The 14,231-nt window shown below is 33.0% G+C and overlaps 1 protein-coding gene across 1 annotated transcript in view; it reads right to left on the reverse strand.

Moving 5' to 3' along the window:
- Nucleotides 1–14,231, reverse strand: part of LOC111054009 (glucose dehydrogenase [FAD, quinone]) — a 68,732-nt gene that overhangs the window by 9,417 nt on the left and 45,084 nt on the right. Inside the window, exons 2-3 of the mRNA XM_022340966.2 lie at nt 4,755–4,832; nt 1,496–2,830 (exon numbers count right to left, since the gene is read on the reverse strand). Of these exons, the coding sequence (XP_022196658.2) occupies nt 1,496–1,842 (347 nt within the window). The 5' untranslated portion in view covers nt 1,843–2,830; nt 4,755–4,832. The remainder of the gene's footprint in view (nt 1–1,495; nt 2,831–4,754; nt 4,833–14,231) is intronic.

A 14,231-nucleotide genomic window follows, 5' to 3' on the forward strand; every position in this document is an offset into this window, starting at 1 on the left:
TATACGTTGAACTTTTTAAAATAAAGATACCTTAAAAATGTATTCTGATTTTCTTCCAAATCAAGAATTGCGCTGCTGTGAAATGGAGTGATGTGAGATGGATTGTTTAGCAATGGTATTGCTATCCTTGTCTATCATTCAACAACGCATATAGAGCTATCATCTCTTTCTCAATTTGTTGTGTTGCCCGATCGTCTTTTAACAATGTAGAATTAATAATTAATTTAAAAAATATTTCATCATAATTATGAGAATTCATTATGGAACCAATGAAAAATATAATTTCTCAAATTATATTTTTCATTGGTTCCATAATGAATTCTCATAATTATGATGAAATATTTTTTAAATTAATTATTAATTCTACATTGTTAAAAGACGATCGGGCAACACAACAAATTGAGAAAGAGATGATAGCTCTATATGCGTTGTTGAATGATAGACAAGGATAGCAATACCATTGCTAAACAATCCATCTCACATCACTCCATTTCACAGCAGCGCAATTCTTGATTTGGAAGAAAATCAGAATACATTTTTAAGGTATCTTTATTTTAAAAGTTCAACGTATACTGTCCGATAGCTTTTTGAACAGGCAATCTAGGTTGTTATTTAATGTTCAAAAAATGGAAGAAAGGAGATATGTCGGTTTCCTCTTGCTATTATATAATATACTAAACAATCAAGTATTCATGCCAGAATTTATAAATATGTTGCAACTTTATGTCTCATCTAATAGACCAAGACCAAATATTCTGTTTACATGCCACTCATCAGAACGACTCATCATTACAATTCTTACATAGGCTATACAGAACTTCACGTTTGTACAATAGAATAAGCCACTGCATTGATACGTTTAGCAATACCATTTTAGATTTTTTTCAGTTCTGTCATGCTTGTCTGATCTGTTTTCATGACTTGAATTTGTTATTTAAATTGTAGCCTTCCTCGCTATTCCTTGGTTTTCATCATCTTTTATTTCTAAATTTAAAGTTATTTATAATTTAGTTTTTCACTTTTTTTATCCCTTCTTAATGCATGGGGATTATAGTTTCATAATTGAAAATTATTTTAATGTAGTTTAGATCTCTAATGAAAATTGAGATCTCTCTTTATAATTATAGATATAACACATATTGTTACGATAACTCGAGCTTACGCACAGGCCTTTGTTGCCTATGTAAGCTCTTTCCTATCTGATACAAGAATTTTATACAAGAATAAAATTGTGATAGCTCAAGATTGTTTAGTATAGTTCTATATTTTGTTGTTTGTTTTTAATAAGTATATTATATCATTTCTTGAATTGTATAAACTTTATTGCTCAAGATTCTATGTAAATTTGAAAAAAAAATTGAAAAATTTGTTTGCTGACCGTTTCCAAACCTTCAAGAAATCCTGTGAATCCCGTTAGTAAACACTCTGTATGAAAGAGGGTACTAGTAATTCCTATAATAATAAATAAGAAAATGTAAATTGTTGGCTGTTTTACCTGTATTTCCAATCGAATTTGCTCTTGTGGAGGTAGAGAGATAGGACTGGCACATCGGTGAGTTCAGTCTCTTGGCCTCCGGCCTCCAGCAAAAGTGTGGTCCACTGAGGCACCTCGGTCAGTCTATTAGCCATCACACATCCTGCTGACCCTCCCCCCACCACTATGAAGTCATATTCTTCCCTGATATTGTTCGTATTTAGTGGTTGATTTTCCGGATCATAGATGTCGTAGTTATAATAGGCTAGAGCCGCCAAAAACGTCGGCAGAAACCATAACTTCGATATCCCCACCAAACCTGATGCGGCTTTCAAAGCGCCCACCACTATCGTCCCGATGTCTACCATTTTCACGATAGTCTCAAATTTGAATTGGTTAATTGTTCCAACACTACACACTGTAGTTTCAATTCAATAACACTACACACTGTTACTTGACTGAATATTTTAACAATGATGATTTAATTTCTATAAGAAATTTATATTGATTTAGTTTCGGAATGATGACTTAGTTTTTCTTCACAACAATCAACTTGAGCGAATTTAGTAGTTTCACATTTAACACCACACAAAAATGAACTACTTAATAAATTGTTTAAAAATGAACTAGTCTTACAAAAACAAAGCGTATTTCCCAAATAATTGCTACTATATTGTATGTCAATTAATCTTAATACTGTTCAAAAATGAACTAGTCTAAGAAGAACAAAGCGTACCTTTTTCCAAATATTTAATACTATATTGCCTCTTCAATCTTGGTCTCTACAAAAATGAACTAGTGAAAGAAGCGTATTTCCCAAATGATTGGTACTAGATAGTCTCTTAATTTCAATACTGTCATTAATATTTTGGTATGACTGTTACTAATGAAATATTTTACTAGTTCATGTAGATTCAAATATCACGCACTCTATGCATCAACAATTTGAACGTCACAATTTGTGACTAACCTCGATTTTGTCACATAATAGTTAAACTAGTATCACGCTATTAATTTAATCTGCTGGTTTTGAAGTGATGTATCATTGATAAACTATTTTTATGAATGTCTCTGTACCAAAATTGTTCGTTCTTTGAATGTCTATTATTTATATGATCGTACAACTTTGGCCCCATATCTATAGTTGTACGAAGTAATTATCAAACGTTGCACACACTTTGGTTGATTTTACATGTTTGTTGTTGTCATTTCCTTTGGCATCTTTTTTATATTGATTTTTCCCAATTTATCCTCCTCTGCTATCGGTTGTTAACTTGTTGTTACAAGCAAATTTGTCATGAGTTGCTGGATCACTGCAGTAATGTATTGCTCAACTTTTATGTCTATATTAGTACCCTGTAAAAAAACATCAAATCAAGTTTATCCAACATAACAAATTTATATTACACAGTTTATATTACTTGCCATTGAATACAATACTGTCTGCTTGAGAAAAACAGAAAACTGATGGAAATTTCTGAGATATTGCAATTGTTCAAATGCTAATGAAATAACAATTATTATTAAACAAAAATCCAAATTAAATGCTGTAATTCACCCCGAAGACTTCTGCTACTGCAAATATTGATAACAGGGTAAACAGCTGGATGGAAATTCAATGAGCGCTACTATTCAAAAATTATTTGTCAGCCCGGGAATCGAACCCAGTACCTCCTAATTGCCGGTCAGGAAGCTTTCCGGCAAGCATTTCATGACAAATAATTTTTGAATAGTAGCGCTCATCGAATTCTTATCCAGCTGTTTACCATGTTGTCAATATTTGCAGTAGCAGAGGTCTTCGGGTTAATTATAATTACAGCATTTAATTTGGATTTTCGTTTAATAATAATTAAAAAGTAGGATGAAACTAATATAAACTTAAAAAATTCACGTTGTTCCGTAAATTTTCTGTTTTTTTTTAAACTATCATCATTCTGTTTTTAATCAATCATCTTCGAGAGAGTATTAACTAATGTGTGTTCTGTTGGATTTATATAGACTCAATATTATGAATTCTGATAAATATATAAATAAATATGATTTTATTGCCGTTAAATTCTAAGAACAATAGGCAAAGTCAAATATTGAATACAGTACGACAAAAGATGAAAAAAGGTTTTACAGCAACTGTACACACAAAATTACATTAAAAATAATACAGTAAGTAAACTGTAAGTCAATTAGATTTTTCAAATACATTAATACAATTCATTTGAATGCACAAAACATATTCCTTACAGCACAACTTGAGCCTTTTGAACAATACATAAATACAAATAGAAACCTCTTAACTCTAAGCAACAATTATTTCACTCTCAAAGAACTCTTCAACACTATAAAAAGGATTTATCACAAGCCAATTCAATAATCTCGTCTTAAATTTCTTTTCTGTCTCTAATATTAAATCTGTAGGTAATTTATTGTAAATTTTATACCAAATGTATCATAGCTTTTGGCTGTTTTGGATAACCTCTGATAGGGAATATCAATCCTAAGACAATTTCTTGTGTTATTACTATGTGTTTGATGTAAATATCTTATATTTGATTTTGTTATACCTATGTATTTGATGTTCGATGTAATATATAGTTGTTCAGTTTAGTAAATAAAATAAATATCTAAAATATAATATAGTTTCTATATGGTTGTCAAGTGTAATAATTCAGTGTTTCACCTTTCTGATTAGCCCAGGTACAAAATGTTCAGTAAAATGTATATTTGGACTGTACCTTTTTGTGATCATCATGATAAGTGTTCACACAACCTCATTTAGACTATTTTTATCAAAATTAGGGAGAGAAACAGTTTTGGGTTTATCTTGTTGATCCCAATCATTAATTTGATATTTGTGATTGTGGAATGAATGAATAAATGAGCAATATCAAGTTGGCCAATCTTAGGCTCAACTCACACTTAGGCGACTCAGGTCGAGAAGAGACTCGACTCTAGTCGAGAGCATGTGTTTCCAAATGGTGACACTCAGACCAGTCGATTCTAGTCTCCGCGACGTCGCCATATGAAAACACAAGCTCTCGACTAGAGTAGAGTCTCTTCTCGACCTGAGTCGCCTAAGTGTGAGTTGAGCCTTAGGGTTTCGCCCATACTATCTGCTGCTCGATGTTTGAGCTTTCATTTCGCTAGAGATTAATAGTGGTGTGAAAATCGAAACTAGTATCTCAAATGTTTAAATGAGTGGTTTTACAATAAATCATGTTGCTTTCAATAATCTACCACATCATCTTCACAACATAGAAAGAAAAAATAAAATTGAAAGAGTTACCTTATCTTTGAATGAGCATCATTTTTTGAAATCCTTTAAAACTCCAGTCTGAAGGAGGAGATTTTCAGTAGCTCTTATCTGGAATTCAAGAAGACAATCAGTTGAGTACATTGAATTATAAAAAATCAAGAAATATATGTTTTATACTATATACTGTAGACAGCTGTTTCACTTTGAGTTCCTGCATCTGAATATATAATGTTACAGGGTTCTGAAATCTAGATCATACCTATTAGTTTATCACATAAGAATCATTAGCGACTCTAAATAGAAGAGAAATGATACAAAGATGAACATTGTTTCCAATCGAAACAAATTAACCATAGTTTTTGTGAGAGTCACACTAATTATCATTATAATTTTGTCATATCACTAGGAAATGCCATTTGATGCTGTAAAAAGGCTAACGATAGTAATAACTATGATTGCGTTAGGTTACTATAATGATTATACGGGAGAAAAACGCGCATAAAATCTTTGTAAATTATTCAAAATTAGATTTCTACATCGATAAAATTAATGAATGTTGGTTTTTGCTCGCTTAGTTATCCTGAGATCTTGCTATGCCACCAATATTATAACAAGTCATCTATCTTCCACGATTTTTTTAAGTTAATGAAGCATTGAGAGAATAATAAGCGAAGAGAAGTTTCTTAGGGAAATCCCTGAAGAAGTGAGACATCATGCTTAGAATTACATATGAAAGAGAAAGCTGAATCATACATTCACGCGCGGAAATATTACTCTTGACATTACTATCTATATACATATAAAAGTGATATGGTAATGATTCATTCACTCACTCATTCATAATCAACAGAACTAAAGATCTACTGAACCAAATACGTTCAAATTTGGCAGGTATTTTCAGTTTGCCATCTTAGAGGCGCACTTGAAACAAATGTCAAAAATACGTCCAAAATCTGTGTTTTCTCAGCTCTTTCAAAAACTAATTGACAAAAAATGTTCAAACTTTGTACACAGGCTCAGCTGAGGTATTAAAATTTTGTATTGGAAGTTGAGTCCGTCTAGAGTTAAGACGCCTAAGTTCCGCCCAAGATCGGCGGTTTTGTAGCGTTTTTCCTGCGTTTTCTATGCCTTCATGATTATGTTCAGATTTGATACAGAAGTTCAGCAAGGGTCTAGAAATTTTGTCATGAAAGAACTTCAGAATTACGTCAAAGATACGGTCAAGATGGGAGGTTTTACTGCGTTTTCCTTGCTTTCCCTAGCGTTTTTCTGCTGTTTCTAACATTTTTCAAGAATCAATTGAGAGAAAATGTTCAAACTTGATACAGGAATTCAGCTAAGGTCTAGAAATTATGTCTTGAGAGGACTTAACGCCAAAGATACGCTCAAAAGAGGCGCTTTTACAGTGTTTTCCAAGCGTTTCCCCAGCGTGTTTTAGTGAGTTTCTTCTCTCGAGTTTTTCATTGAGTTTTCAATGCATTTTTCTACATTGCTCAAGCAGATTGAGCGCAAAGAACACACGCATTTCACTCTTCATCAGCTGATGCTAATACTATTATCACCGTTTCTGTAGAAATACAGATAAAATTATCAGCTAATGAAAAGCGAAATACGCGTGTTCTTGGCGCAAAAATCTGTATCCAGATCAATGTGATAACACACTAGTACAAGTCTGTACCATAGAGAAACAATAGCGTAAGTAGATATCCCATGGTATAGGGCGTTTATGTCGCAACTTTTACTGTTAACTCAAGCCTATTATTGTCGATTATTGTAGATTTTTACTGTTTTGTTGGGGTGAGAGTGTATGAACGGTACAATATGAGAGACTACCAGCGTCACACAGCTTCACAGGAAAGAACTACGTGGACTATTGGCTTGAGTTAACATTGAAAATTGCGACATAAACGCCCTATACCATGGGATATCTACTTACGCTATTGTTTCTCTATGTCTGTACGCACCTTAACATTCGACAGAACCGAATTTTCAACTTTCTTATAAAAACCGAACTGCTAGACTCGTTTTTCAAGTGACTTTGTAAGGAGGAATATCCAAGAGTGACTGACTTATTTTAAGCCACGCCGTGTCTGCAGGAAATTCCACTGGTTGTTACGTATTATTGCTGGGTTGAATACTAACAGTCGGCCGCCTCGTGACTTGTTCATGACTCCAAACTCACTGCTGTGTCCTACTATAGAAGTGTCCTCAATCCCAAACAACATCACCTTTGAGCCCGCACGCGCAATGAATTGATACCGGTGAATCTTTCTGCGTGTTGATAAGAATTTGCATTCTTTCTTCCTCATTGTTTACGACGATGATGCAAACAATTAAATTGATGTTTGATTTTTGAACCGGACCAAGGAGTAGGTAATAGTTGAAGGAGTTTGTAATCGCTGACAAAAAGATTATCTCGTGATTTTAGGATGATTACAACAATTATTTAATAAGAACACTTTTTTGTTAGTTCAGGCCATTACTGTCGACTACTGTATATTATTACTGTTTTGGCCGAGTGAGAGTATAAGAACGGCACAGTATGAAAGACTACCAGCGTCACACCGCTTCACGAAAAAGAACTACATGGACTATCTAAATGTCTTGAGGCATTTGTAACATAAACGCCCTATTCCATCGACTATCTTCTCTCTATGCTTGTAAATAGAATCCTCAATGTTGCCTTGTTTTTATAATCCTCAATTGTTGCACTGAAATTAACTGATGAATTATTATCTTCTCCGAGAAGACTACCGTAGTTCAACATCTCATCAGGAATCCGAAGTGTAAACAGCAGAGCAGCTTCCTTCACTACTCTCTTTGTCTGAGCTTGAGAATGAATGAAGGTCAACGATCAGCCTTCTACCTTCTCGCTTCCACCTTCTATCCTGTATCATCTACCTTCTTCCTTGTACCTTCTAGCTTCTACCAACAATGGCATTGGCCTCCGTTAAGATTACTGTCACTTTCTTTGCAGACGACTCATAGCGCGTTGCTAATGGAATAAGCGCGCTCTGAGAGAAAGTAAAAAAAATAAAACAATTCTCATACATCTGTTCACGGTGGATTCTCCTATCTACCCATATTAAAAACCTTTTTCTAATACAAAAATTCATCATAAAGACAATTTTAAAGAAACCTAGAACTTATGATAGTAAGATTTTGTTCAGTGAATTTGATGTTAAAACTATACGACAGTTATATCTTAGTTGCATAACAAATTACAGTTTTAAATACGAGCATAATTTTCCCTCTAGCCGATGACATAAATTATAATCTTAGACCTAATACAATAAGAAAATATGAAATATATAACACCACTCAGCTCTTCTTAGAAGGCAACTTTACTACATTAGCAGTAAATTCATAAATATACTAGAAAGTGAATTTCCACTTATAATTTCCGAAATAATAAACACAGAAAAAGAGCCATAGAGGCATGGCTAAACTTGAATTATTTCCAATCGTTGACTTTTATACAATAATCAACTTCATATTATAAATTATATTTTCGAACACTTCATACGCTAGATTCAAGTTTATATATTACATCCCTGATTAAGCTGATTTACGACTCACACTGGCGCACAGGGAATCTTCCTTTTGCCGGTGTTTTTGCCTCACCTACTGTACTTATGCATGTGATCATTAATTGAATCTTCATTTTAAAACTATTGTTTGTAATGTAAAGGATATCATTTCGTTATTATATCTAATCAAATAAATGTATGTATCTTGGTTTAAGTGCAGTAGCATATACTTATATTTCTTTTTTGTATTTTGTTTTTGGCAAATTAAATTCATTCATTCATTCATTCATTCATTTATTAGATTTATTAGATATAATAACTCCTATCTAGTTATTATATTACAAATTGCTTTTTCATAACATATACAGTTCAATAATTATTTTCTTAGTCTATTTTATGTAAATCATCTATAATTGTGCTGTATTGTAAGCTATTGTATATAAGTGTATATTCTAGTATATATTGTAATCTACATAAATAAAGTACTCAATCAATCAATCAGTCAATCTATAGTGAGGTCCACGTGAAAGAATACCGAATAATAATCTATTCTCATCCAAAATTCATACTTGGTATTTAGGTAATTTTAATATAAGCTACCTGTAACAATATATTTTTTTCCTACAGTTACGTTGAAAAGTGGCCATTGCTGCACTGATTACAGAACGCAAAGAATCACTTTTCCGCTCTAGTGCGGGAAAAATTTTTCTGCACTCCAGATTTGCAACATGGCAACGCAAAATACTTAGTAGGTTATATGGAGCAACAGTGCAGCAAAATCAAAATGAAGTTGGTAACAGTGACTGCTGTGGCTGCTATAGTGAGCAGAGGTGCAACCAAGCACAACGCGCTAATTATTATTCATTATATTATAACCAAGGACAACATTTTTATTCAATTTGACAATAAATTAAGGTTTTTATCAATAATAAAATTACACAGAAAAACATTTGATGCATTTCAGGCAATTTTACCCATAATTACCCACTTTTCATATTCAATGGTAACTGTAGGAAAAACTTAATGTGAAATACGTGCGCAAAGTTCCTCTGCTGCACTCAAGAAACCATTCCGCCCTCGCCTACGGCTCGGGCGTAAACGTTTCTTTCGGTGCAGCAAACTGTCACTTTGCGCACTAGTTGCACAAATAACTATTCCGTCTCTCCATATTATTTATTTGTATAGCAATAGACTGTATCATCTATTTGTAATTTATCTATTTTATATCAGCCAATCTGATGACCTTTTAGATGTTTTCTCTAACGCCTTAAAAAAATATGACACGTGTTAGTTGAAAGTTAGGGCCTGATTCCGAGCTCGGGATTCAGCTAAGTTCTAGACTTTAAACAGCTGGTGTCAGAAAATTGGCTTTATTCTTTATAAAATGGGATTTAAACTTTATAAAATTGGCGGGGCGTAATCGTAGTACACGTTTAAATTTAATTTTGAAAAACTAGAAAATTGAACACAAAATAAAATAAAGAGAAAATAGTGTAAAGTTTCAGCTATTATGAATTATTCAGGAATGTTTCATTTCTTCAAAGAAAAACGTTTCCAATTAAAGAAATGAGAAAATAAAAATTATCATTAAAACTACGACTAAAGATGTTTGTTTCATGGATTCTTCCAGATTTGGTTGATATTCGGGAATTCGGGCTATGGATAGAGGTTGACCCAACAAGTGTCGTGCTACAAGATGAGACGTTTCGCTACAATACAGGGTGAATTATTCACTCAAACATTAAATCTTCCCTCCACTCTCAGATCAGAAGAATCACTCATTTTCAAATGCTTATAACTGAGGAATAGGAGAGAATTTCGCCAATGTGATGACATATGATTATTCCTCTCGTCAAATACTATCATTCCTGAGAGTTTGAGCGACTTTAATTTTTGACCATTTTGCAAAAATCCATGATGGATTGATGAGATAAATTCATGGATTTCATGATTTCCCCGTTTTGGAAAGCCAATTTCCTGACTCCAGCTGTTTAAAGTCTAGAACTTAGCTGAATCCCGACCCTTAACAACCAAAATCTTTTCTCGAATAGAATAGTTATTTGTGCAACTAGTGCGCAAAGTGACAGTTTGCTGCACCGAAAGAAACGTTTACGCCCGAGCCGTAGGCGAGGGCGGAATGGTTTGTTGAGTGCAGCAGAGGAACTTTGCGCACGTATTTCACATTAAGTTTTTCCTACAGTTACCATTGAATATGAAAAGTGGGTAATTATGGGTAAAATTGCCTGAAATGCATCAAATGTTTTTCTGTGTAATTTTATTATTGATAAAAACCTTAATTTATTGTCAAATTGAATAAAAATGTTGTCCTTGGTTATAATATATAATGAATAATAATTAGCGCGTTGTGCTTGGTTGCACCTCTGCTCACTATAGCAGCCACAGCAGTCACTGTTACCAACTTCATTTTGATTTTGCTGCACTGTTGCTCCATATAACCTACTAAGTATTTTGCGTTGCCATGTTGCAAATCTGGAGTGCAGAAAAATTTTTCCCGCACTAGAGCGGAAAAGTGATTCTTTGCGTTCTGTAATCAGTGCAGCAATGGCCACTTTTCAACGTAACTGTAGGAAAAGCCAATTTCCTGACTCCAGCTGTTTAAAGTCTAGAACTTAGCTGAATCCCGAGCTCGGAAAACGACCCTTAACAACCAAAATCTTTTCTCGAAAAGAAATGTATAAAGTAGCCCATAGTGATGTCCGCGTCTTTCATTCGATAAAGCACATAGTGCTATCCTTTTCTAGCTCCGCAACGTATCCAGAACCTTTTTAACAATAAGAAGTATAATAATTTATTAACAAAATATTTTATCTCAGCTTTGAAAATGTATTATCTAATCATTTGCCACATTCTTAATAGAAATATACCCGCCTACATAAAGCAAATAGAACCCCTTAGCCTTAGCATATATATTTTTGAATATGTGGTTACTTGAAAGTTTGAAACCGGCAGTGATGCCGCTGATCAGCTCATCTACTCCTCTTACCGATTTTAATTCTATGATGAATATAAGAAAGCTATCAAATATATATTAAATGTTCAATAAAAATGAAAAATAAATTTCATTCAAGTTCAATTCTACAATTCTTTTCTCCAATTTTAGTCTAATTCTTTTTTGATTTCTAATTTTAAATCTTTTTTCGTTTTGTGTAGTTGAGAAGTTGATATTGTGGTAATTATTCATATTGAATGAAAAAAGACTAAGAAATTGTCAAAAAACCGCTGATTTATTGATAATTAGAAAGACCGGTTTCGGTTATTATTAGAAAGACCGGTCTTTCTAATTATCAATAAATCAGTGGTTTTTTGACAATTTCTTAGTCTTTTTTCATTCAATTTTAAATCTCCTCTTTTCTATCAGTTCATAAGCTACACCTTTCCTTATTCATAACCCACTCAAATCTTAAATATCCCGTTTGTAACCGCCCCCTAAATACCCCATAATGTCCCCTGAATCTGTACCCTTTTTCTCTCCATTCGTCTGCACCGCGTAATCTGTGGTCTCTGCTGCTACAATTGAGTCTCCGTGCGTACTCTGTGGTCACACGACCGTTGGATTTCAAACTGCAGTCTGCTCGGTTGAGGAAGGGAACTCAGTTCCCGAAAATTTCCCCCCATTTCTAATGTAAGTTTTTAAGTGCTTTCAATCTATTTATGTCTTATGTCTCCTGTTTTAATTCATATATATATATATATATATATATATATATATTATATATATATATATATATATATATATAAAATTTAAAAGTAAATGAAATTCAGTGAAGAAAGTATAGATGTTTGAATTGAATAATTACGATATAACTATTACGGTGTACGCAGCCTTAACATGGCATGAGATAAAATTTATATATATAAATATTATCAACATCATCAATATATTGCTCATAATTTATCATTGTTCAGGTTCTAGATTTTATCTTATGCCATGTTAAAGCTGCATACACCGTAATAGTTATATTGTACTTATTCAATTCAAACATCTATACTTACTCCACTGAATTTAAATTACTTTTAAATTTTTTAAGTTATATTGTGAATATCTATTATTCTCTTTTTAGTTCCAAGTTATTTTTTCATTAGAACTCTTTCCCCACACACAGACAGACTTGTCTACGGTATGTGGGGAAAATTCACAAGTGTTTTATATTATTTAAACATGTACTGCATTTGATTTTGTGAATAAACTCGATTTGAATTTGAAAAATTTGAAAAATTGAAAATATAATGACGAATAAAATATAATAAGAATGAACACTTGCTATAGCTTCAGATACCGTATACCGGTATCGTCTATCCTCTATAGAAGGCAGAGAATCGGCAAAGCTGTCCTTCTATCTCTCATGCTATTATAAAATGGAGCTCACTATAGTTGTAAAAAACAGGATTACTCATAAGGTGTAGCATGTTGACAAAGTATCATCAAAATATCTTGAAGAAGAATTTTAGTATCTTCAGACACTTTGAAAAAGTACCTATCCTTACTGTTGACTGGATCTTTCGTTGACATATAATATTCTGTGTTCTCTTCTGTAAATTTTTCCTTTCATTGATTTTCATTGTGAAATTATTCCACAACTAAGCTGCAATACAAACCAACGATTGCTGATATGAGATACCAGATTTACAGAAGCTGTAACGGTCACCCATCCAAGCGAAACACCAGCGGGCGTAACCTAACACCACCATCATACGATCTTCTCACTTTACAGCATAACAAGAGTTGAATAGGCTTCTACATTTCACTCGAGAAACCAGAGTATAGAATATAATTCATTACACTCTGGGAGAAACTCGCTTTTACCACGCGAAAATCGGTATTGCTACATACATATGTGTGTAGTGAGTATGTGAACTTACACACTAATACGAAGTGAAAGAAGAATAGTTAATTAGGCACTGTTATGAAAAAGTAGAAGTATTCGTGTTGTCAAAATACAATCACCATTTACAAAGTGATTAAGTGCTATTTGGTGATTTCGTAATTTCTCGTTTTTCAAATGCACGACTCAACGACTCAACCAAAAACTTGCAGGTCCTTATATTGAACAAGTAGACCAGTATGAAAATTTAGACGAAATTGGAATGTCGTGTGATGAGTGTTGAAACGTTGTTACTCGAATTCTATCGGTTTTATTCCGGTTTTCATGAATATGAAATATCAGAACAAGTGTGCTTGTGAAGTGGAAGGTTCATGGCAATGATGCCCAGTAAACTGACCGATAGATTACGATGTGAAGAAATTATATAATAGGTCAGAAGACCAATTTATTGCACGGCTTTCACCTGTGATGACTTGATGCGCGGAAAAATCAAGTGCTTTATATCAATACCATAATTATTTGATGCTCTTCGAGAGTTTAGAAACATTACTATGGAAATAGAGGCGTAATTTGAAAGTCAGTAGATGTACTAATCACTAAATTACTATCCAGGTATATTGACTGCTGATTACGTTGTTCAACTGTATGGATGAGTCAGTATTATTGTTGAACAATACTAGTAGTTTGTGAACAGTAGACCTCACGCAGTTTTCTCATCCACAAGTATTTGATGTCACCTGTTCTAGTTGATTCAGTTGAATCACAATTATTCACAGTTGAATCATAATTTACTCTTAAAACCATTATTTGTTTTCTCCAAGATCAAAAACTCACTTATGTTAATAAACTCAGTTCACGTTTGAATTTGTATCCCATATGATGAATTATCCAGTTTCGTGATAATCTTTCCATCTGATAAAAATATTTCTCAACTATTTTGAAATTAATTTTTTTTGAATCAAGAATATTATAATTTCTTCAGCATTATTCAGTTCATTTAATCATTTTCTATTTTATTTTCAATCACCTATTAAATTTGTTTTTCAAATGTGAGAATATTGATACTGATGGGCACTCATCATAGAAAATATTGAAACTCTACCTTATAGAAATAGACACGGCAAGGCATCTGT

This window comes from Nilaparvata lugens, chromosome X, assembly GCF_014356525.2.
Source record: "Nilaparvata lugens isolate BPH chromosome X, ASM1435652v1, whole genome shotgun sequence".
Classification (NCBI taxonomy): Eukaryota; Metazoa; Arthropoda; class Insecta; order Hemiptera; family Delphacidae; genus Nilaparvata; species Nilaparvata lugens.